This window comes from Rattus norvegicus, chromosome 5 (assembly GCF_036323735.1).
Source record: "Rattus norvegicus strain BN/NHsdMcwi chromosome 5, GRCr8, whole genome shotgun sequence".
NCBI classification, from domain to species: Eukaryota; Metazoa; Chordata; class Mammalia; order Rodentia; family Muridae; genus Rattus; species Rattus norvegicus.
In genome coordinates this window covers 40,159,218-40,182,673 of record NC_086023.1, presented here as the reverse complement: position 1 = coordinate 40,182,673, position 23,456 = coordinate 40,159,218, and the positions used below count along the sequence as shown (strand labels likewise).

General features: G+C 41.5%; 1 protein-coding gene and 1 pseudogene across 6 annotated transcripts in view; one reads left to right on the top strand and one right to left on the bottom strand.

The window, feature by feature from the left end:
• Usp45 (ubiquitin specific peptidase 45) overlaps positions 1-23,456 on the bottom strand; it is a 73,468-nt gene that overhangs the window by 6,188 nt on the left and 43,824 nt on the right. For 5 of the 6 annotated variants that reach the window (XM_006237940.5, NM_001395561.1, XM_006237939.5 and 2 more), the window contains 8 exons: positions 20,959-21,040; positions 16,793-16,884; positions 15,269-15,325; positions 14,674-14,817; positions 8,749-9,409; positions 7,383-7,480; positions 3,390-3,476; positions 1,606-1,759 (listed from right to left, as the gene is read on the bottom strand). In XM_006237940.5, coding sequence (XP_006238002.1) covers positions 1,606-1,759; positions 3,390-3,476; positions 7,383-7,480; positions 8,749-9,409; positions 14,674-14,817; positions 15,269-15,325; positions 16,793-16,884; positions 20,959-21,040 — 1,375 coding nt within the window. The remainder of the gene's footprint in view (positions 1-1,605; positions 1,760-3,389; positions 3,477-7,382; positions 7,481-8,748; positions 9,410-14,673; positions 14,818-15,268; positions 15,326-16,792; positions 16,885-20,958; positions 21,041-23,456) is intronic. The other variant, XM_006237941.5, reaches the window with a different exon arrangement.
• Positions 3,459-4,620, top strand: LOC134478948 (large ribosomal subunit protein eL30-like; annotated as a pseudogene).

The following is a 23,456-nucleotide window of genomic DNA, read 5'->3' as shown; positions in this document are numbered from 1 at the left end:
TAAGCAGTGACACATTTATTATGAGCTATATTTAATTCTAAGATCCAACATCACTACTTATATTGATAATTACTTCCAGTTAATAAATTTTTAATTTAAATATCTAGTGAAATATTAGCTTTATAATACTTATTTCCTAGAGAAATATTCATTTTCACCAAAAAGGAGGGTGGAGAAACTGGCGAGATGGTGCAGCGAGGAAAAGTGCTTGCTGTACCAGCAGGGGCGTCAGCTCGACCCCCAGAAAGCACAAAGGTGGAAGGAGAGAACGAAGTATACGAAACTGTTCTCTGCCAGCTAAGCATGCACACACATGTACATACTGCACTCATACATGCACATACATACACATACACACACAATAATAACACACACACACACACACACACACACACACACACACACACACTACATTTAGAAAGCTAATAACAGAGATGGACATGGTGGTACACACCTTTAATCCTAACAGGAGGGAGACAAAAGCAGGTGGATCTTTGTGAGTTGAGGCCAACCTGATCTACACGGTAAATTCCAAGCGAGACAGATCTATGTAGTGAGATCCTATGTCAAAACAAAAACAACTAAGCACCACTAACAACAGAAGTGATAAAGGGGTGGTGAGAGAGAGGACTCTGCAGTTAAGACCACAGACTGCTCTGGCAGAAGACTGGAGTTGGGTTCCCAGCAGCTGTGCTGGACCAATCACAGCTACCTCTGTAACTCCAGCTCCAGGGGTCACATGGACTCTGAGCAAGTGCACTTACACATGCACATGCACATGCACAAAGACACCCATAAGTAAAACATGAACCTTGAAGAATAAGAGGAGGAGGAGGAGGGGAGGAGGAAGAGGAGGAAGAGAGAGGGAAGGGGAGGGAGAAGAAGAAGAGGAGGGGGGGAGGAGGAAGAGGAGGAGGAGGAGGAGGAGGAGGAGGAGGAGGAGGAGGAGGAGGAGGAGGAGGAGGAGGAGGAGAAACCCAGGGACTGGAGAAGCAAACCCAATGGCCTGTAGGAACAGGTAGCATATTTCCAAGGCTCGGTCTTCTGATGAGCTGGTGCATCTTCAGGGGGAATGCGGCTGAGGACATGGTTAGAAGCACTAGCCACCCAAGCCTGATGATCTGAATTTAACCTCAGAACCAGTGCAAGAACAGTCAGCTATCAGCGACATGCGCCAGTCATCCTAGCAGTAGTTCCTATGGGAATCTGGGAGGCAGCAACAAGAGAAGAGCCCAGAAGTCCCCAGACCTGAATACACAGCCAAATGGCAAAACCAGGGCAACAAGGTGGAGGGCCAGAACCAGCTGTTGGAATTTACTCTCAGGCAGCCACATTATGCTGTGCACACCAGTACACAGACACGCACACACATATTGTTTTTACAAAACAAAAGCAAAAAACAAAAAGACCCTACCACCTCTCTGAAGTAACTAAAAAATTACTTGTCAGTTCATATTGCCTAAAAGGATATTACTTTGTGATATTAAGATTCTTGAGGAGTAATTAAGAATTTAAGATGAATAAAACACTCCATCTGAAGCTCCTTTTCTAAAGAGTCGGAGTCGATCTTTGACTTTCGGAGTGCGATGTCCTCGGGAGGCATACCTGGTGCAGTCTTCCTCCCGGTGATGCACTCGGACAGCTTCCTGGAGGGCACTCGCACCTTCACGTAAGCAGTGTAGTGGCCTCCTCTCATTGAGCCGCTGTGCTCCACTATACCGTAGAGACCATAGAGAACCTTCTCCCCCACACTTATATTCTTTCAAATAAAGAAAAAAATAGGGAACATTTAGTAAAACAGCTCATGAAAAAATAGAAAACATAAGAGAAATGTATTCTTAAACCATATGGAGATCTCTTGTGTCTGTAGACAGACAAAATGTCCTCTGTGGAACAGCATTACAAAAACAAGACAAAGGGGGGACTGCCAAACCCAAATGTACCCAGTCCTCTCTACTTACAACTGCCTCACGCAGACAGCAATGATGACTAAGGGACTGTCATCAAACTCTGCATTATGGCAAAATACAAGGAAGATTCCAGAGGAAGGAAGAAGGAATCATATGTTAAAATAGTATAAGCATCGTTGATTTGGTTGCATAGAATCCATTTAATTATTGCACTGATTTTAAAATGAACTGAATGCTAATTCACTTTAAAAACCATATGCATAAGACTAAATGTATAAGAGATATATTAAATGACACTGTGGCTGGGTCAAGACTGGAGAGAGGGCTAGGAACGTCCAGCTCAGTACGTGTGTGATGTCTTGAGTTCAGCTGCCACCCCCAATCTGTAGAAGAAAGTCCATGGTGGCTAGGGTGGTGCCAGCCTATAATCCCAGCACTTGAGTGGCTCAGGTCGAGGGCTCATGAGTTCAGGACCAGTCTGGGCAAGATTTTATCTCAAGAGAAAAACACACAACACAGAAACAGAAAAGGAACTGAGAGAATTATTGTATTGTAGACATCTATAATGAAATGACAAAAGCAGTTACAGAGGACGGCGTAGACAAGCATGTGGGTGGGCGAGGGGACGCGAATGGCCACAGACCTGAGATTGTAGGAATGGATGACGGAAGTTCACTGTCCTGTCCTGTCTCCTTCTAAGTATGTTAGACATTCTCCAGGATAGGTACTTTCAAAACACATTGTTCTTAAAAACAACACTGAGCTTACAAAACCTCCTCCTTATCTGCTGTATTATCTGTTACTCCTAAGAGTAATGAATGTTAGTACTGAATACCAGTAACTGACAGAGCAGGTATTCTGCATCGGATAAAAGATTCACCAGAAAGCTGCACTCACTTAGTCAATGTATTACATTTAGTTCAATAAGTGACCTATGACACCACAAAGCTGACTTCAGGCCAGTAATCATGAGTATGATTTTCCTGCTCATTTTCCTGAATCTATTTTCATCAATTTTACCTGAACAAGTCTTACGTATAAGTACTTACAAGCAATTATGAACCTTGTTAGTAAGGCATTAACAATTTAGACCTATTATGTTCAGCTGACAACTACATGACTATCAGTATTTGTGAAATGGCATAAAAAAAAGCCCAACTCGGTAGTGTGTTTATTTGCAAAAGATACAGACCTTCACAAATGCTAAAACTATAGATCATTATTTGACTCCCTCAGAGGAACAGGAAGGCATGATGCCAACACATCATCTGCTAAAAACTAACAGGCAGCTTTGACAGTTGGGTCTATGTCTAATACCTTACTCATCTTCCAAAGAACAAAAGTCACATCTGGTGTATTAATATGCCAGTTACTCATTCAAGAAGAGAAGCTTATTTAAGCAAAAACAAAAGCATGGTCTAATAAACAATATGCTTTTAAGCCTATCACAAATTAATTAAACCTTTTACTGTCTCATACCTTACAGGTAGCAGCACAGAACGGTGCTAAGTCAAGGGTAAGCGGGAAGTCTACATGTCTGTTTACTTTACGAAGACTCAAGCCAGCCTGAAAAAGACAAAATAAAAACATTTAGTACAAATTAAGTTTCAAGTATATGTTACAACAATTAATGGAAAAATAAGTTTAGTGTGCTAAAAGCTCGTCCACTGACACATCTGTCATGGAAATGTACTCGACAAACGGTTAACGACTAACTCAGTGACATGTTAAAAATGAACTTGAGCCTTCTTTCTCGCTCCCCGGCCATCTTGGCGTCTGATCTTGGTTGGGGGTTGTCCCACACCTAAGGCAAGAGGATGGTGGCTGCAAAGAAGACGAAAAGTCTCTGGAGTCCATCAACTCTAGGCTCCAGCTTGTTATGAAAAGTGGAAAGTACATGCTGGGTACAAACAGATCTGAAGATGATCAGACAAGGCAAAGCGAAGTTGGTTATCCTCGCCACCAACTGTCCAGCTTTGAGGAAATCTGAAATAGAATACCATGCCATGTTGGCTAAAACTGGTGTCCATCACTACAGTGGCAAGAACATTGAATTGGGCACAGTGTGTGGAAAATACTACAGAGCATGCACACTGGCTATCATGACCCAGGTGACTCTGATATTATTAGAAGCATGCCAGAACAGACTGGTGAGAAGTAAACAAAGCTTTCCTTTAATAAAACTTTGCCAGAGCTCCTTTAAAAAAAAAAAAAAAAGAACTTGAACGTAGGCAACCTCATCTGGGTCCCGGCAGAAAATGGTTACAAAGAGATCTTACTTGGTATTTGTCATTTCTAAAATTCAACAACATTCACTTAGTACGAAAGACTTTGAGCAGTTGAAAGTTTTTAGTAAAAGTAAATGGTACATATACATCAGTCAAATGAGCTTTTATGACCTTAAGAAAATTCTTATTTTTCTCTTTTTACTTTCCATAGCCTTGAAAAAAATGTTCTCCATCATGTGTTGGTAATAAAAATTAACTGAGGGCTGGTAAGACGGTTCAGCCGGGAGTGGTGCTAAAGACCCAAGCTTAGCTTGAAACCTAAAATCCATGGTAGAAGGAGAGAACCAACTCTCTAAAGTTGTCCTCTCATCTACACACACACACACACACACACACACACACACACACACACACACACACACACACACACACAGAGTAATAAAAATAAAAGTTTATTTTTATTAAGTGAGATGTGCACTTCTGCACTGAGGGGTGAGAAGATATTAAATGTGAATGGTGTACACAGACAAGTGAGATGCCGCCTTCCATGCAGGGCTTCTCGACATCACTGCACACCAATCACAGTTTCACTGTACTTCTCACATTTCATTTCTGAGTCATGATATACCAGCTAACTAGTGTTGCCCGAGTGGTCTGTGCACATGTGTATGTGCTCCTTCATGTGGGTGCCCTTGTTCACATGTGCGTGCAGACATGTGGGCATGTACTGGGGATGTGTGAATATATGGAGGCTAGGGGACAACTTCTGGTGTTACTGCTTAGCTGTCAGCCCTCGGGAATCACCATTTTGCTTCCTGAGATGGGGTCTGTTACTGGCCTACAGCTCCCCAGGCAGACTCTGATGGCTGATCGGCCTGTGGCTGCCTCCCTTCACGTGACATTTCAAGCATAAACCATGACCAGGTTTTTGTTTTTGTTTTTAACCAAACTCAGGTGTCCTACTTACGCGTCAGGCTCTTTATCAGCTAAGCCATTTCCCTGGGCCCCAGATGATCAAGAGTCACACGAGAGCAGACATGAAATTATGAGATCACATACGGGAACAACTACCCCACCTATATTCAGTTTCTCTGCCGTCTTTTCCATCAGGTGATCTTTATAAGTATCCAATGCGAGCACGGAGATTATTCAGACTGGTGTGCTCTCCCCTCAGACTGAGACCGTTTAGAAACTATTCCACACTAGAAAAGCTTCTGTAAAGGCCTGGAGGATGAATCCTTTTGTAGGGATAATTCTAAAAGTATCGAGCGTGATATATGTAGTTATTTACCCTTTGTTTTTCTTTTAGCAGAATGATTCTGCCCTAGTCATTAAAATAGAAATCAGATACCCTATACTCTAGATGCTAAATACTCCATTTGGTTTAATCTGTGAGAGAAATGGCTATGCTGGGTAGATCTCTATTTCAGCGCAGCAAGTTCTTAGAAGTGAGATTAATTAGAGAAGTACATTTACTTAAAAAAAAATAATGCTTTATTTACAGCATCACCTGGTACACATTACTACCTGACTTTCTAGGCAGTGTTACCAATGCAAACTCCCACTGTTGGCACATGTGCATCTCTAGGTCTTCCTTTAGCCTCAACCACTTCTGTATCCTTGCTAAATTGCACAGTTACAAAAAGAAATCTCATTTTTACATTGAATTTTCTTGAAAAGACGGGCCTATCTTGTGCTTTACTCGAATCTGTGTTCCCTCTCCTGTATCCCTACATTCCACTATGGGAGCCACCACTTTCCTTATCAGACTGTAAGGTGGTCTGCATAGTTACAAATTCAGTCATTTGGCTGTCTGTGACAAAGATCTCTATTCAGAAGTGTTGTGTATGGTTCTGAAATGTAGCTCTAAAGTTACTATAGGAAAACATAACTTCAGAGACACCAAGAAACACAGTTAGATGTTACTTAGGAACTTGTCTCTGTCATTTGCAACCCTGGGGAACAAGCCTATGGCTTTGCTGAGATTACATTCAACTTCAGCACGAGAAGGGACTGAAGTATTCATAAATAGTTTCCTTAAAGTACATAAGGGTTTTTTGTTTTTGTTTTTGTTTTTGAGTTGTTCATAACAAAGACACAAGTACCAAATAGAAAACAAAGTAGTTTCGGCCTCTGCTATGCCTTCCACGGTCCCAGCTGCTGGAGATGTACCTTCACCAGGCATCCGGATGAGATGAGACACCGCCCCTCTCTACCACGTTCCCATAGAACTGGTAACGGAGAATGACGGGCTTTTATGTTTGTTTTGCCTTGGGTTTTTGTTGTTGTTTAAGGTCTCACCACGTACCTCTGGCTGTACTTGAACTCACAATGATTCCCCCTGCCCGCTCTCCAAGAGCTTTATTAACCACTTTACCAGCTGAGCTATGAGCTATTTTCCTAGCCTTCAATTACTAATTTTATTTTAAAGTACAAAAAAAAAAAAGAACAAAAACCTCTTCTAAAAAAGAGATCTATATTTATTCTTTTTCCAGAAAAATTGAAAAGTTATTATAAAAAAAAAAGAGCAGCCAGGGATGGTGGTGAAGGTCTTTAGCTGCTTAGGAGGTCTGAGCAAGATTACAATGTCAAGGCCTTTCCAGGCTACACAGAAAATTCTAGACCAGCTTGAGCAACTTCCCAAGCCCCTGTCTCAAATCTAAAAAAAAAAAAAAAAGAAAAACAGGGCAAGAGATGTCAGTGGTAGAACACCTGCCTAGCAAACAGAAAACCCTAGGTTCAAACCAAACACCAAAAAGAAAAATAAAACCTCATTGAACAAGACACAAGGCTACAATCACAGTTACAGAAAGGCCGTCTTTCTCTAACACTAAGGGCATCTGGTTTGTCTCCACCGAAGTCTTGTGGGTGCGGGGCCTCCCTCCTTCCTTTGCTTAGTCCCTCGTCAGCACTGCCTGCTCAAACACCGTGTCAGCCAGGTCACTGGAGCTCAGAAGCCATGTAGGCTTTGCCTTTTTGCTCCTTGTGATTCTTCTTAAGAGCATTTAGTCTCCATTAAGACATCCTTGTGACCACACACCACTTAGAGACATCACTTAGGTTCCTACCGCTTAAATCTTTCAATGTTAGTCAAGTCTCCCCGACCCCTCGCCCGTGCAAGACATCTCACATAACTTTTTTAATTTCAGGAAACACTTTCTAATGCTTAACAGTTTCTCACAGGATTCAGGACTCTATGAATTTATCGTGAAACTGATTACAGCATTGCTAAATGGACTCTTACCTGGTGGAACCTTTTAAGATGAAGGATTAGGATAGCTGGAACAGCAGATATGAGTAGTTGCTTCCTGGCATTAGTATAAACTCCTCCTGCCTTCCTTTCTGCATAAAATACAACAAATGCTCTTGTAAAGTTCCATTGAATATATTACTTATAACATGGTAGACATTTATATAAAAGCTATTTATATACTGTTGCATCATGTTTTGGGGTGGTTTGTTTTTTTAGGGGTGTGGGGGAATCAAGATTTCTCTGTGTGGTTCTAGCTGTCCTGGAACTCACTCTGTAGACCAGGCTGGCCTCAAACTCATAGATCTGCCTGCCTTTGCCTCCCATGTGCCCTGACTAAAAGTGTGACTCACCACACCTGCTAAAGCGTTTTATAAATATTAAAGCAGCTTTTTAAATATATGTTTGAGAGGGAGAGGGAGGAGAGGGAGGAGAGGAAGAAGGAGAGGGAGAAGGAGGAGAGGGAGAAGGAGAGGGAGAGGGAGAAGGGAAGGGAGAGGGAGAGGGAGGTATATGTGTCGTGGGTGTGGTGTGTGTATGCACACACACGTGTGTATGACGTATATGTTGTGTCTGTGTGTGGGGGTTAATGCACATTGTGCACATGCATGTAAAGGCAGTGGGCAGCTTTCATAATCACTTTTCCCTTGGCTTTTTGTTTTGTTTTTTATGATATGGCCTTACCATGTAGCCCAGGCTATATTGGAGCTCACTATATAGACCACAAGATGTATCTGCCTTCCCCTCCCAAGAGCTAGGATGTCAGGCATGTGCCTTGCACTTGGCTTTTACACAGTGCTAGGGATCAGCACTCAGGTCTGCACGCCTGTTTCAGCATCACTGTATCCACTAAGCCCTCTCCCCATCCCAAACAACAATGTAGCCACCAAGAATATTCTTTGCATTCACTAATACTAGTGACAATTCATCAGGTGAGAAGTCTTATCTTTCTCTATTCAAGCAAGCACTACTACATACATGGCATAAATATATTTCAAACTTCAAATACATATGTTGGACTTGTAAGAAATGAAGGGGACTTGTGGAGGCCAGTAATCCAAATCCTACTAGCGATTCAACCGTAAGTTTTAGGGATATTTCAGAAAGGTTTTAAATAGATCCCTCATAATTGATTACATGGGTTTGCAGTTTCAAGACAGAGAAGTGTACTTCTTGCTCTCCATTTACTGCAGTTTCTCCTGGGAATCTACTCTGCCCAGCCAGTGTCTTCAATTCAGAGACCCAAGTAAGACAAGGCTCAACACACCCGGGAACTTGGGGTCACCCATTAAGGAACTGCAAACCACTAGTTGCCTTCAATCCATCAGCAACCCAGAGAGCAGGCAAGCGAGATGTTTACCTGCAGAACTGGTTTCCTTTTGGCACTTCCGTTTCTTTTCAGTGCAGTCCTCACAGAGCAGCTTGTTGTTGCCCATTAGTAACTCCATGGATGTGAACTGGTAGAGACAGGACTGAACTGAGCATTCTTTAGAAGTAGTTACATAGCTCTGAGAAAGAGTCTGAAAAGCATTTTGGGCACTGTGAAGCTTCGTATGTTTTCCCTCTGAAAAACACACATTATTTGGGACATTTAGTGGCTGTTTTTCCCTGTGAAAATCTCTATTTCCAGTTACAGTGCCGCTCAAATGAAGCTCAGCCATCGCTTCCGCCATTTCCTCATCGCAGTCGTGCGTCTCCTTGGTGTGTGGCAATTCACTTGCCAGTGGGAGGTGTGGGTGCTGTTCCCCGTGCGCGCCGGGATCACCACTGGATCGGAGCAGCACAGACGGCTTGTAAGCCACCTCGGGTTCAGAAGCCTCGCTGTCCGCATCCACACTGCTTTCTAGGCTGGTGTCTCTCTCACTGCCCTCAGTGGGGCTTTCGTTCAGCGATGCCTCATTGCTGAGGATGCCGGCCAAAGGGCTGGCTTCCGAGTTTTCACTGTTCGGATGTGTACCAACAGTTCTCTCTTCTTCAGACGGCCATTTTCTTAAATGTTTTCTGTCATGACTTAGCAGAGTCTGTAAGTTGACAATATTTTTCAGAGAAAAGAATCTTGTGATCTTATTGGAAACACACTTAACTGCCCGCAATTATTCAATAAATACTTCTCTGATATCCACTTCAAAATCTAGCTAACTGAGAATCAACTTGCTCTGATTTAAAGTCAACTGTTACCCGGGAGTCTACCAACAGTGGCTACCTGTAAGGAAGGGAATAGGACTTCCATAGAACAGGGATATGGGGGAGACGTAAACTATCATATACAAACCAGATATTTATCACTGTGTGTTTGATCTAGTAAAGAACACATAATAAATGGCTAATAATAAATTATGAACTTCAGAATAACATCCAACAAGTTGAGCTGGGCATTGTGGCACATGCCTTTACTCCCAGCACTCAAGAGGAAGAGATGGGATTTCTGTGAGTTTGAGGCTAGCCTGGTCTACATAGTGAGATACAGGACAGCCAGGGCTATGTAGAGAACCTGCCTCAAAAAAACCAAAACAATCCAACATGGTCACCTGCGAATTTATGAAACTGTTTTGAACTTGAGAGTCTGTTTCAATGAACTGGTGACTAAGCAGAATGGCTTCTAATCTAGTCAGTTTTAGGCCTGCTGACTTTGTCTGTGTTTTACGGTTTTAGTTCAAGAGTCCATGCCACACAAGAGCTTCACAACTGAGCAATCCTCTCAGCCCCATCTGTAGCTCTGGCCAGCCTGGAATTTGCTATGTAGATCAGGCTGGCTTTGAACTCAAGAGACTTACCTGCCTCTGCTTCCTCTGCAGCAGGACTAAAGACCTCTGCCACCATACCTCGTCCATACAAATTTCACTAACTAAAACATCCTTATTAAGCTTGTTACATAAATTAGGGCCAAACACCACTAAGGTTATCTTGAAAGAATAATGCACACTACATGAAGGAAATCTTTACTGTCCTGGAAGTAGTTTAGGACAGAGGGCAAGGACATGCTCCCAGGACTAGGCTGTGTGGGCTCTGGTCCTGCCACTAACTAGACAGTGTCACTAAAGGAACTAGTTGACATCTCAGGAGTCTAATTTCCTCCTCACCAAGACACAAGTGCCCACCATGGAGTTGTCCTGATGGCCAAGTGAGGCAGAGCAGACATCAGCCCAGTTAGCAGCTTTAAGTACTTAACTTTAAGCTATTATTTGGTGGTAACCATGGAAATGATCACACTGGTCTCCCTAAACACCATACAGGTATAATACTGATCAAGGTTCTAGAGATACAACAGCCTGGAGAACACACCCAGTTCCCATTTTCTGACTGAAGCAAGTGTAAGAAGCAGATGTGGAGAGCACTGGGTTCCCAGCACCCACATGGCAGCTCGCAACCTTTTATAACCCAGTCCCTCTTCTGGCCTCCAGAGGTACCAGGCACACATGTGTGTGGTAAACAGACGTGTACAAGCAAAACACCCATACACATAAAATTAAAATAAAACATAAAATAAAATAAAAGAAGCAGATGCTAGTGGGAATAGGTATACACAGATAAGACCACAGTCTTGACCTATGCAATCGTGTATACCTTTAATCCCAGGAGTTGGAAGGCAGAATCAGGTGGATCTCTGTGATCAACATAGAGTTTCAGGCTAGCCAGGGTGACACAGTGAGGCCTTGCCTCAAATTAAGTAAGCAAGCAAACAATAAACAAAGAGAAAAACCCCACATTCCTTACTTAACCTACTTAAGTCCCGTTCCTGCAGCTGTAATCTGGAACAGCTCAGGTATATTTCTTTCTTGTTTTTGGTTTTTGTTTTGTTTTTTAAGACAGGGTTTCTCTGTGTAGGCCTGGCTGTCCTGACACTCACTCTGATGACCACTCTGAGGCCTTGAACCTAGAGTTCCACCTGTTAGGCATATTTCTTAGTTCATAGCTTTATTCAATATAATTGATGTAAAGAACTGAAAATAGTGAGTACAACATGGCCAAGAATCCAAATGTTGTTAAGCACTCCTGTTATTATAGGGAACATGCAAGTGCTATAGAAATATAAAGGGTGAACTAGTGTGTGGTTAGGGGATTGGAGGACTCCAGATACTGATTGGAACAGACTATTCCCAGTGGAGGGCACACACGGTTCAAAGGCCCCATAGGTGAAGAGAGGGGACAGAAGCTCTGAAGTCCTGCTGGAAAAGACGGTGTGGAGAGAAGGTACACACGGTGGAGATCATAGGATAGATTTCGTGAGCGCTGGACTTCAGCAGACTACAAGTGCCTGCAGTGTAGGGAGGAGAGAGGACTGGGAACAATGAGGTGTGGGCGGGCACAGTATGCTTTCCTATTTCTCTTTTTAACCTGATACTTCTTCATGTTCCCTCTGAAACTCTATTGTTGTAATGGGTTAACTGTAGTACAATCTAGTAAAAAGGTCAACAACTATCAGATCAGTACTGAAGCTTCTAAGATATTCAATGAGTTTCTGCTAAACACACTGAGTGTTGGGGGGAGATCCATTTTAAACCTTACAAACACAGAACAAATGAAAATGGCTAAAAAGCAAATTTATTTCTTCCTTGAATTTTCTCAAAAATCTTAATAAGAGGCAGCCAAGGTAGTGATATGGAAGAGAAGAAAATCTTTCATAAATCTCAGTTCAGTCTAAGCTATATAGTGAGAGCCTGCTCAAACAAACAAACAAAACAACAAACAAACAGAAAAAAAACCCCACTAACGGCTGGTGCTGAAGAAATGGTTCAGCAGTTAAGAATACTTGTTCAGAGAGGCCCTGGGTTCAATTCTCAACATCCCCATGGTGGCTCACAGCCATTGATCAGTCCAGTTCCAGGGGATCTGATGCCCTTTTCTGGCCTCCAAGGGCACCAGGCATGCATGTGGTTCACAGACATATATGCAGACAAAACAAAATAAAAGTTGCTATGAAGATGGTGTGCTTCTAACTTTGTAAACATACGCAAAGTCTTTTGTTCTCCCATGAACTAAAAAGACAGCAATAAAAGTAATATATCACATGAAAACAAATTCAACAAAGAATGGTTCAAGGCTGGCTAGTGGTGGTACATACCTTTAATCCAGCACTTGGAGGGAATGGGGCAGAGGCAGGTAGATCTCTAAGTTTGAAGCCAGTCTGCTCTACAGAGTGAGTTCCTAGACAGACAGAGAAACCCTGTCTCAAAAAAAAAGAAGAAGAAGAAGGGGCTCAAACCCGAGGCCAAGTTATAGCACTATGGAATCCATGTCTGCATATCTAATTAAAGTATCTGAAGATCAGCATACTCGAATACTCTCCGTGTCCAACTAGTACTGTGCAGACACTATTTCTCTCAGATATTTAAGCAGCATATTATTAAAATTCTTATGGCCAATCCACAGATTTCCCCATTATCACTTTAAAGTTAAATAAAAGTGGTTGGGCTTAGTGGCACATGCCATTAATCCTAGCATTTGGCAGGCAGAGAGGAAGGGGGTTCTCAGTGAGTTTGAGGCCAGTCTGATCTACATAGTAAGTTCCAGGATAGCCAGGACTATAGAGAGAGCTACCTTGTCTAAAAAAAACAAACAAACAAAAAACAAAACAAACAAACAAAAAAAACAAAACCAAAACAACCTGAAACCAAACCAAACTAAAATAAAACCAAAACAAAACAAACAACCCCCCCCCAAAAAAAACAAAAAAAGCCCACAAGCTAAAGAACAGTTATTACACTCTCATATTTTACCAGCAGGAACACAGAAGAGCACATGAAAACCAAGTGCCCTCATGGTTTCCAGTCCACAGGAAGTTCCGACCAAGGCACTTCTAGTCTCCACTGATAGAAAATGGCAAACCTTTTTTTTTTTTTTGGAGCTGGGAACCGAACCCAGGGCCTTGCACTTCCTAGGCAAGCGCTCTACCACTGAGCTAAATCCCCAACCCCAAATGGCACACCTTTTAACCTGTAATGCTAGCACTTGGGAGGTAGAAGCTTGAAGACTACTGCAAGCCCCAGGCTAGCTCAGCTACTCAGTGGGTTCCAGGCCAGCCTGAGCTCCAGGCTAGAATTACAATACAACAGACTCTGTGTCAGAAAAAAACTAAATCAATCAGCAACCAGACAGACACCCAGATGGACATATAACTAATAAACTAGAAAAAGCAAAACAAAACAAAAACCAGCAATGAGAGAAAACCACACATGCTGTCTTTTGTAGTTTTGCCACTTATAAGACTTAATTAAAAAACAGTAGCTTCAATTTCATGAGTCTGAGTTATTATAAAATACTTCATATAAAACTCATTCTTTTTAAATAAAATTCAAACTCAGATTAATTTCTTTTTATTTTAATAGAAAAATAACAACCAGATATGTCTCTAGAAAAATAGTATCTATAAAGCTCTTCAATAGCTAGCGGTATGGAGAGACACCAAAAACTGCATGCCCCTACTTAATATATACTACCATTCAAAAGTCAGCAATGCCCCTCCCTCGCTCCCCCAGCCGTGTCCCCCATTTCATTTATAGTTTCAGACACAGAACTTGCTACTGTAGTGCAGCCTGGAGCAGAACTGCTGTGAGGTGTTACTGGGATCCTTCTGCTCCAGCCTCTTGAGCTCTAGAAATACAGGCCTGTGCCACCGTACCTGGCTAGCAGTTGTCTTGCTGAAAATTAAAGAAATGGTCAAAGATAAAATTTGCCCTCTAGCTTTCATCAGAGAGGGAGTAACAGAGAGAGAAGAACTTCTAAGCCATGGAAACGCAAGAGCAAAATGAACTTTTTTTTCAATGCAGGGACTATTGCTAATAGGACCACATTTCTTCAGTAAATAAGAGAAGAAATCTGTAGGTTATACGGAGATTTAAAAAGCTAATCAACAGTGACCTGTTGACCTTCTTTTAGATCATACACCCAAACTTTAAAATAGGTGGATGTTGCTGATGAGTTCAAGCACGACGCTGCTGCCGTGGTTATGTTTGTGCAGTCTCTTCACTGTTCACTTCCTGTTGTGGTGGGTACTGACCATCTGAAGCAAGTGTTCCACCACAGGCTCGGCCCCCAGCCCCTACGGAGCAGCTTTGAGAGATGCACTTTGAAGTACATGACATATTTGAGACTTCCTTCCGAGGAACCTGGGCTGGGTCAGGAGGAAGTGGTGTGATACACATGGCGGAACATGACCAGCCATGGACACTGTGAAGCTGAGGAACAGGAGGGTGGGTTTCTTAGACTGGTCTCTACTTGTGAACACGCTTGAGATCTTTCACAGTAAAAGTAATAAAAACATACCCCTCCCCCCAATCTGACTTGCCTTATCTTTAGGTGAGGAATGCTTCTTGGCAGCTCTTGGTGGATGGGTATTTTCTACTGTAACGGTGCCCTTGTTATGATCTTGGTCTGTTTCCTGTAAACTTCTGCATTTACTCATTTTCCCCAAAAGTACAGGTTTTGAAACCTATGCCACATGTAACATAAAACATTTTCAGCAAATAAATTCTTTTCAACACTTGTAACTTACTAGAAATATAAAAAGATAATTTTCTTTATTAAAAATATTTTTTAATTCTATTATTAGTATGGGTGTTTGGATGGCATGAATGTCTGTGCTCCACTTGCATACAGTGCCCATGGAGGCCATGGAGGTGTCTTAACTGCTGACCATCTCTCCATCCCACTTAGAAGAGTAATTTTCTTAACAATTTCAAAATGGAAGGCTAAAAGATTTAATCCTGGAGAGTAAGAAAATATATGTACTTGATGGACACATACACAAATCTGATCTCAAACACACCACACAAACCTAACTCTGTGTAAACCACACTCTGTGACAGATAAACCCTACAGATGTCTAGATGACTGCATGAATGCACGCTCCTTACAGGGGTTCCGTGATTTCTTCTCCTTACCCTTTCTTCTATGATAGGAAGTGAAATATCTATGAAGGGATCCTTCATGGTAGAGATCTTAAAAGGAAAACCAGAGTGAGAAGTTCAGTTAGAACCTAACGTAGATACATACAAGTTGTTAAAGAACAAAATAAATCAGACTTCTTGGATAACTTAAAGTCTCAAGTTAAAATACTGTATGAAGTGTTAAGAATAAGGAGTCTGACAAGCGCTTGACCGATTTCTTTGGATAATCTGTTTTAGAAGATTCTGCTGTAAGAGAGATTAGTGTCTGTGCCCAATGTTGTATACATTTTAGTTTAACATTTTATGTTCAATGTCATAAACAAGTGGAGATAAAATAATCCTTGTTTTCTAAAACTATCTCTAGTAACAGAAAAACTGGAAATTTTTTCCAGAGATTTATTTATTTTCTGTCTATGAGCACACTGTAGCTGTCTTCAGACACACCACAAGAGGGCATAGGATTCCATTACGGATGGCTGTGAGCTGCCATGTGGTTGCTGGGAATTGAACTCAGGACCTCTGGAAGAGTTACAAGTGCTCTTAACCTCTGGGCCATCTCTCTAGTCCCAGAAAATTTTTACTTCTTTATTAAAATCTGATATGAGTTTAACCTATTGTATTTAACTACATTTTCAGAATTATTTCTTAACAAGCAGTTGAAAAATTTATAAAAATTCATGCATGCATTATGTTGTTAAAGATGGCATTGAAACAAGAAGTACTAAATCAAAGATTAAGTCAAGAGTATACACACATGCACACCCCCCTTCGTACATCATGTAACCTCAATCAAATGTGATAGTCTCCTTCTGTTCCCACATTGTAGGGCCTGGTACTATGACCGCTACTTGTTTTACAGGGATTTCCCTCTCATCGGTCTACACCAGAAGTTAATATGCTCAATCCTATTCAAAAGACAGGCTTGTCAGACATGTGGCAGGTGGCATGTGCCTGTGTCCTACCACCCGGGAGGCTGACACAGGAATTCCTGTTAAAAGCCTGAGCTACACATACAGCCAATGGAAAGACGAGAAGCATTAATAACCTCACGAGGAAACCATGGAAAAATAGTCATATATGGGAACACACTTACTTAGACAAACTTAAAACTGTGCTTACTTTCTAGAAGCGGAAGGTATATTTTACAAAAATCATTACATAGCCACTTGCCAAGGTTTTTCTCTTAGTGACAGGGCTCCCTGTGGAAGGAAAGCTCTTTGCTGTCTTTATCACTGGCTGTTTTAAATTAGAAAAGCTGCAGAGCAGTGTGTTTCTACTTTCCTCAGTAATGGTTTCATTACATTTGTGTGTGTGTGTGTGTGTGTGTGTGTGTGTGTGTGTGTGTAACAAACATTGGGAATTTGGTGCTTCCTGTTACTGAAAGTCTATCAATTTATCAAATCACATGATTTTGCTATTGTTATCTTCCGATAACCACTGTGATACCTGAGAAATAAGGCAACACAACGAAAGCAATGTGACTGCAGTATATTCCACTAGTGAATTCTGGGTACCTACGTTAGCACATTCTTCACACATGACTGTGCTAGTTAATTCGCCAATGAAGATCCGATCTATGAAGTTCATCTTCACGCCTTCCTTTCCATAGGCTGTAAAAGAACACACTTCTCCTAAATTAAAAAATTCACAGAACAATCACTGACCCAACAGTGACATGCTACTACTCAAATCATTTAGGTAAAGTACAGCTTCTGTATTACATACAATAATGTATTTTAATATGTTATGTTACAGTTTTCTCCTTAACAATTTTGTAAAGGAATTATGACCATTGAGTTCCATAATCTTTAAAAATTAACATCGTGTAGGTCCCAGGAATTGAACTCCGGTTGTCAGGGTTGGCAGTGTACACCTTTACCTGCTGAGTCATCTTGTTAGTCTACATTATCTTTAAGAGGTAAATATAACAATAACGATTAACCCATACTACACTCCAGCCACTCGAATTAATGTTTTTAATGTCTCTGTATCTAATCTAAAGGTGGACAGAACAGGGAAAATAACTGTTTTCAAGGCTAAAGATTCCAGAACCACAGCTATGAAAGGAGGTGTAAAAGACAGTGTGGGGAACATAGAATCAGAACTCAATCTGGGCAATTAGTGTAAACATATACACACGTGCTTGGTGATTACTTTAAAAGTTGAAATAAGGGGTTGGGGATTTAGCTCAGTGGTAGAGTGCTTGCCTAGCAAACGCAAGGCCCTGGGTTCAGTCCCCAGCTCCGAAAAAAAGAAAAAGAAAAAAAAAAGTTGAAATAATCTGATTTATGAAGTGCTTACAGATTAAAGGAAACTGTGCTAACGGTTGGCCTTAAAATAACTGGTGTTGCAGCCAGAATACAGCAAATACATAGGCGAATGCCAGCAGCAAACCACTGAACTGAGAATGGGACCCCCATTGAAGGAATCAGAGAAAGGACTGGAAGAGCTTGAAGGGGCTCGAGACCCCTTATGAACAACAATGCCAACCAACCAGAGCTTCCAGGGACTAAGCCACTACCTAAAGACTATACATGGACTGACCCTGGACTCTGACCTCATAGGTAGCAATGAATAGCCTAGTAAGAGCACCAGTGGAAGGGGAAGGCCTTGGTCCTGCCAAGACTGAACCCCCAGTGAACGTGATTGTTGGGGAAAGGGCGACAATGGGGGGAGGATGCAGAGGGGAATGGAAGGGGAGGGATAGGGGGATGTTGGCCTGGAAACCAGGAAAAGGAATAACAATCGAAATGTAAATAAGAAATACCCAATTTAATAAAGATGGAGGAAAAAAAGTATATTGACCATACTTTCTAGAACTGGTAACTGGAAAATAAATATTAATTTAAAATTATAAAAAAAAAACCTGGTATTGGAGAAAATTGACCAAACACGATGCTATATGTGTAGTTAAGTTGATATACACACAGGATGGTCTCAAACTCACAGAGGTTTGCCTGCTTCTGCCTCCCACGTGCTGGAATTAAAGGCATATGCCCCCACTGTCAAGCTGACAGAAAGTATAATAACAAAACTGTTCATCTGGGTTTTAAAAATCTATCCTTTGCACACCTCTACCTTTGTTGAAAACTATTAAATGCATTATTCAAAGCACTGAATACCGGGGAAGACATACTTTAATACCCATAGACATTTTTAGTAACTATTAAAAAATACTGTGGTTCGTTTGAGCGTACACACGCACGCACGCATGCACGCACGCACGCACGCACGCACGCACGCACGCACGCGCGACACAAATAGAAAGAAAAGCAGCACTGTTGCTCTATGCATGCACTAGGTGGCAGCATTGCAACGCAGAGTAACAAGGCACACACTGGAGGAATTATGCCCAACCCGCCTCTTGGGGAGACAGGGTCTTCTCACAATGTAGCTCTGGCTGTCCTGGAACACATTATGTAGACAAGGCTGGCCTCAACCTCCTAGAGATCCACCTGCCTTTGCCTCCCAAGTGCTGCAATTAAAGGTGTGTACCACTATGCCCAACTATAACTACAACAGAATGTTAGAGCACTTATCAATAAATTACAGACATGTAATATAAACAGAATACTACTACAAAAATAAAAGTTAGAAATAAAACACAAATGACGTCTTACAGAGTCCTTCACAATGATGACCCATATTAACAGTATTTCAAGAGAAACTATACACTAAGAGTTGGAATTGGATGTCACAGGACATAAACTCAAAGCACAATATCCAAACAGCCTTGCTTCATCACCAGCTTGTCTCGTGTTGGCAGACTGCAGCAAAGGGCTGAAGGAGGCAAGACGTACTGCTATTATTAGTCTCAAGTCTTAAGCAAACAGTGAGCCTGCAACATCTTTGGACTTACAGACGTTTTGTCTGGATAAATCTAGGTAATGCAACTGCACAGGCAGGCAACCAGCAAGGATCTCTGGCTTCCGGTCTAGTTTTTCATAACACAGAGCAAGTCTCTCCCATCCTTTTCCTTTAGGGAGTATCCCCTTTTTAATTTTTCATTTTAGATTCATGTATTTAATATATGAGTGTTTTGCTTACCTGTACATAAATACCATATACATGTACGTCAGAAGGTGTCGGGTCCTCTGGGCCTAGAATTACAGATGGCAATGAGCCACCTCTGTGGACACTGGGAACTGAATGTGGGTCCTCTGAGCATCTCCAGCTCCTTAATTTGTGAAAGTGAGGTTCTCAACTGTGTAGCCTTGTCACTCAAAGAAGGCTGCTCTCAAGCTCACTAGAGATCCATCTGCCTCTGTGCCCAGCCATAGAGACTTCTTGCCTCCCTTTAACAGAGAAGGGCACGGCCCTTTCCACTGTACCCAAGTACCTGCCCACACTGTCCACCCGGTAGCACAGCACAGGGCTCTAGTCACAAATTCATTCTTGAATCCATTCTTCCATCTGGGAAGCCACACCCACATGACCCTCACTGCAACATTACTACAGAGACTCTTGCTAGAATGCTGAAGTCTCTCAAAAGTTGGGTGAACCGAATCCTAGTCACATGTAACAAAATTTTAGTCTTCTTACATAAAAGATACGCTTTTTCACATGTTTCTAATTCCTATAACTGAGAGACTCAAGTTAGCAAGCATTCTTAAGGACTAGGGCTCAGAGAAAAATCAAGGTATTTTGCAGTTGACACTTTTTCATCTTCAACACACAGCACTGTCTGACATACTAAGTAATGTAGGGCTAGTTCCTGTGTGATTTGTCTCCTTAGTCACTGCCCACAAGACTTAAGCACTACACAATAGTATCTCTGCAATACACACACACACACACACACACACACACACAAAGCACACACACACACACACACACACACACACACACACAAGCACACACGCCGTAAAACACTACACAACACTGTCTTTGTAAAAACCAATGTAATAGTAAAGTAACATATTCGAACGTGCGTTTGCAAGCCCCCAGACAAGTTCACTCTACAGCTCTCTGCTATCAGCAGTCCATACATTCCTGATGTCCCAAGCGAAGGAGTTGTGGGAATATTGCAGATAGAGTCACGAAGCCCAGCTTCACCTCTAATATTGTGGAAAGGGGAGAAACGTCACTGGGCAGTGTCTCTGCTCCGCTGCACCACTATGTCAGAGTCTGGGGGTATGTCTCCTCTGAAGGTAACTACTTTAGAGATTAGTCCGCATGCTCAAGTGCTCCTCTGTAAAGAACCTGCTCTAGGTTATTAGCATATATTCCTGTTCTATAACAACAGGGCTTCACTGCACTTTCATACATGTCTCTCACCTCATTTACCCCATAACACTTTTCTATTCCCCCACTCCCGGTGACCTCATCTGCCTCTCTACAGGAGAATGGGTACAGGTAGGTTATTTAAAGACACATGGCCATGTAACCAGTGGCTATATCACTGGAAAACTCTTCTTCCTCTAGCAACCGCTAACAGCATTAATATACTTGGAGGATTCGCTTTAGATCCCACCCCTCTTCAGGACAGCTCTGTTCAGGCTGAGAGTTCGTGAGTTCGAGGGCAGGCCGTGTACAGAAGAAGATGTTCTCCAGCACTCTGCCTCTCCCCTGGTTCTTAGATTCCCCATCCCCCCCCCCACCCCCACTCTGTGATGTTCCCCAAGCCTTGTTCGGAGGGAGGAAGAAATTGCTCTATAACATACTTTTTAACAGAGTCACCATACCTTTGACTTTTTTTCTAGTTTCCTCATCAGCAGTCTTGGTAGTTGGATTGTTGAACGCTTTTAGAATGCTAGCTTGTATCCTCTGCAAAAGACAGACAGTAGAACCTAGTGAGGGTCAGGAGGATCCCATTCACAACCAAGAACTTTCTGACAGCAAGGTACACAGCGGACCTTGGCTCCTACCCTTAAAGTAAAATATTTAAGTCTTAAGTGGGTACTTACTGTTAGGATATATGGTTTTATTGTTTTGAATGTTTGTAAGGTTGAGACCTGCCTAACATATACACATTTAGAAGTATTAAGTGTAATCTTTCTTTCAGTTATACAATTCCACAGAGAAGCCGACCTCCTACCTAGGCAGCCTGGAATCTCAGCATTTGGAGGCAGACACAGGATTGTGAGGTAGGGCCAGTCTGGAGTCATGAGACCCTGCTTCTAAAGTAAATTCAAAAGCAAAAACAAAGGAGAAAAAACCACCAAGCTTCCCTAATGACAAGTTTTCCTAGGTAGGAGTTAACTTTCTGTTTAGGTTCCCTCTCACATTTAAAGCATTTTACAAAAGCACATAGCCCAATTCGTTTTTTCTTCAGGTTTAGAGTGTCTCTTTCTCTCCCCTTCTCCCTCTATCTACACTGTTATTCCTTGTCAAAAAAAAAAAAAAAGAAAAAAGAAAAAAGAAACAAACAAACAAAAGATTAGGTCACATGAACCTTTTCGTCCATGAAGAAGCATTCAGATATATATAAGAAGCTTTCAGATTAGTCACTGCAGGCTCTCAAAAAAAAAAAAAATGCACACACACAAGGAATCCTAAAGTCCAGACAATCAACTAACAGTTGAATTATTTCCCAAATCACAATTATGGTGATCGTTACACTTAGTACTGTCAATAATGACTGTGTCGTCAGCTGCTTGTAGTAAGTTACAAGGTGTGCAGCCTACACCTGTGCATGTGTGCTCGCGTGCTGCTGAGCTCTGAGGCTGGGGCTCACACATGCTACCCCTGAGCCACACACTACCCCTGGGCCACACGCTCACAGCCCTTATTTTTATGTCTTCTGTCTATGTTAGGCAAGTCTCCATCTCCCACAAACTTTCAAAACAGAATAAGCTATGTATTCCAACAATAAATACCTATTTAAGTCAATAAATTATTAGCCTTCATATTAGTTGTACCTCTAATTAAGATATATTTTGTCAAGTATAACATTGTAATGTAGGGTGAAAGAAAAGTTGTCATCTTTGAAAAGATATTTCTACGTATTGGTTACAGGTTTTCCTATATGAAACTACCGTCTGAGAGGTGGACAGGTGGGGAGACAGCTCAGTCGGTAAGAAAGATCGGAAAACTGAATCTCCAGAAATCCTGTCTCCAATAAAGCCAGCGTGGGTGCTGGAGCCTGCCTGTGAGGAACCCAGTGTGTAAAATGTGTGGACGGACAGAGAATCATCTGAGTAAGCCAGCTAGCTAGACTAGCCCAAAGGAAGACTCCTGGGTCAGCAAGAGACATTGCTTTGACATACAGCATGAGGAACTACTAAGGAAGATGCCAAAGCCAACCTTGGTCCTCCATGCAAAAACATACATGCACCAACACATGGGAATACACACATGAAAATCAAAATAGAACAGTTCTACTGCCTGAGATAAACTTTTAAAACAGATTTATTATTTTACATGTCTGTGTATAAGATGTATGTGTGTGAGCAGGTACTTAAGAAATCAGAAGAGGGCATTGACCCCTGGGGCTGAGTTACAGACCTTTGTAAATAGGCCAGTGTGTGAGCTGGGAACTGAACTTTGGCCCTGCAAGAGCAGCCACTGCTCTTAAATGCTGAGCCATCTCTCCAGCCCCTGAAATAGCTTTTATACTGTGAAGATGACACAGAATTCTCTGTCAAAAAAACAAGGTCAAAGATATGGTATACTTCAACAGAAACTAAAAACACTACATATCAGAATTTAAAATACCTCCCAATGTTCAGAAGTAATTTCACACCTAAATATTTAAATAAATTGAAAACAAAAAGCAAATAGATTAAAAAGCCAAATTATGAATTTGGAGAAAGAATGCCAAAAACCAAATAAAAGTAGAAGGCAAAATTTCAAAGGAAATGAAAACAGAAACTGAAGAGAAATAATATATGAACCCAAAAGTAATTATTTGGGTTTGGAATTTGTTTGGCATTTGGGTATAATTACTTGTTCGAAAGTACTAGATCTCTTAATATAATAAATGGAAGCTTAGTACCATACATAAATAAAAAAATAAAATAAATAAAAATTTAAAATTAAAAATAAATAAATAAATATTTAAAAAATTAAATAACTCCAAGAGAATATTTTCCAACATAATTACATTTGAAACTTGAGAAAAAAATATAATGGTTAATTGCCCAAGAAAATACAATTTTTTAAATTAATTCTAGGAAAGACAGAAAATCATCTACCACACCAGGAAAAGGAGGGCTGCAGAAGGAAGGAAAGAGGGAGGGAG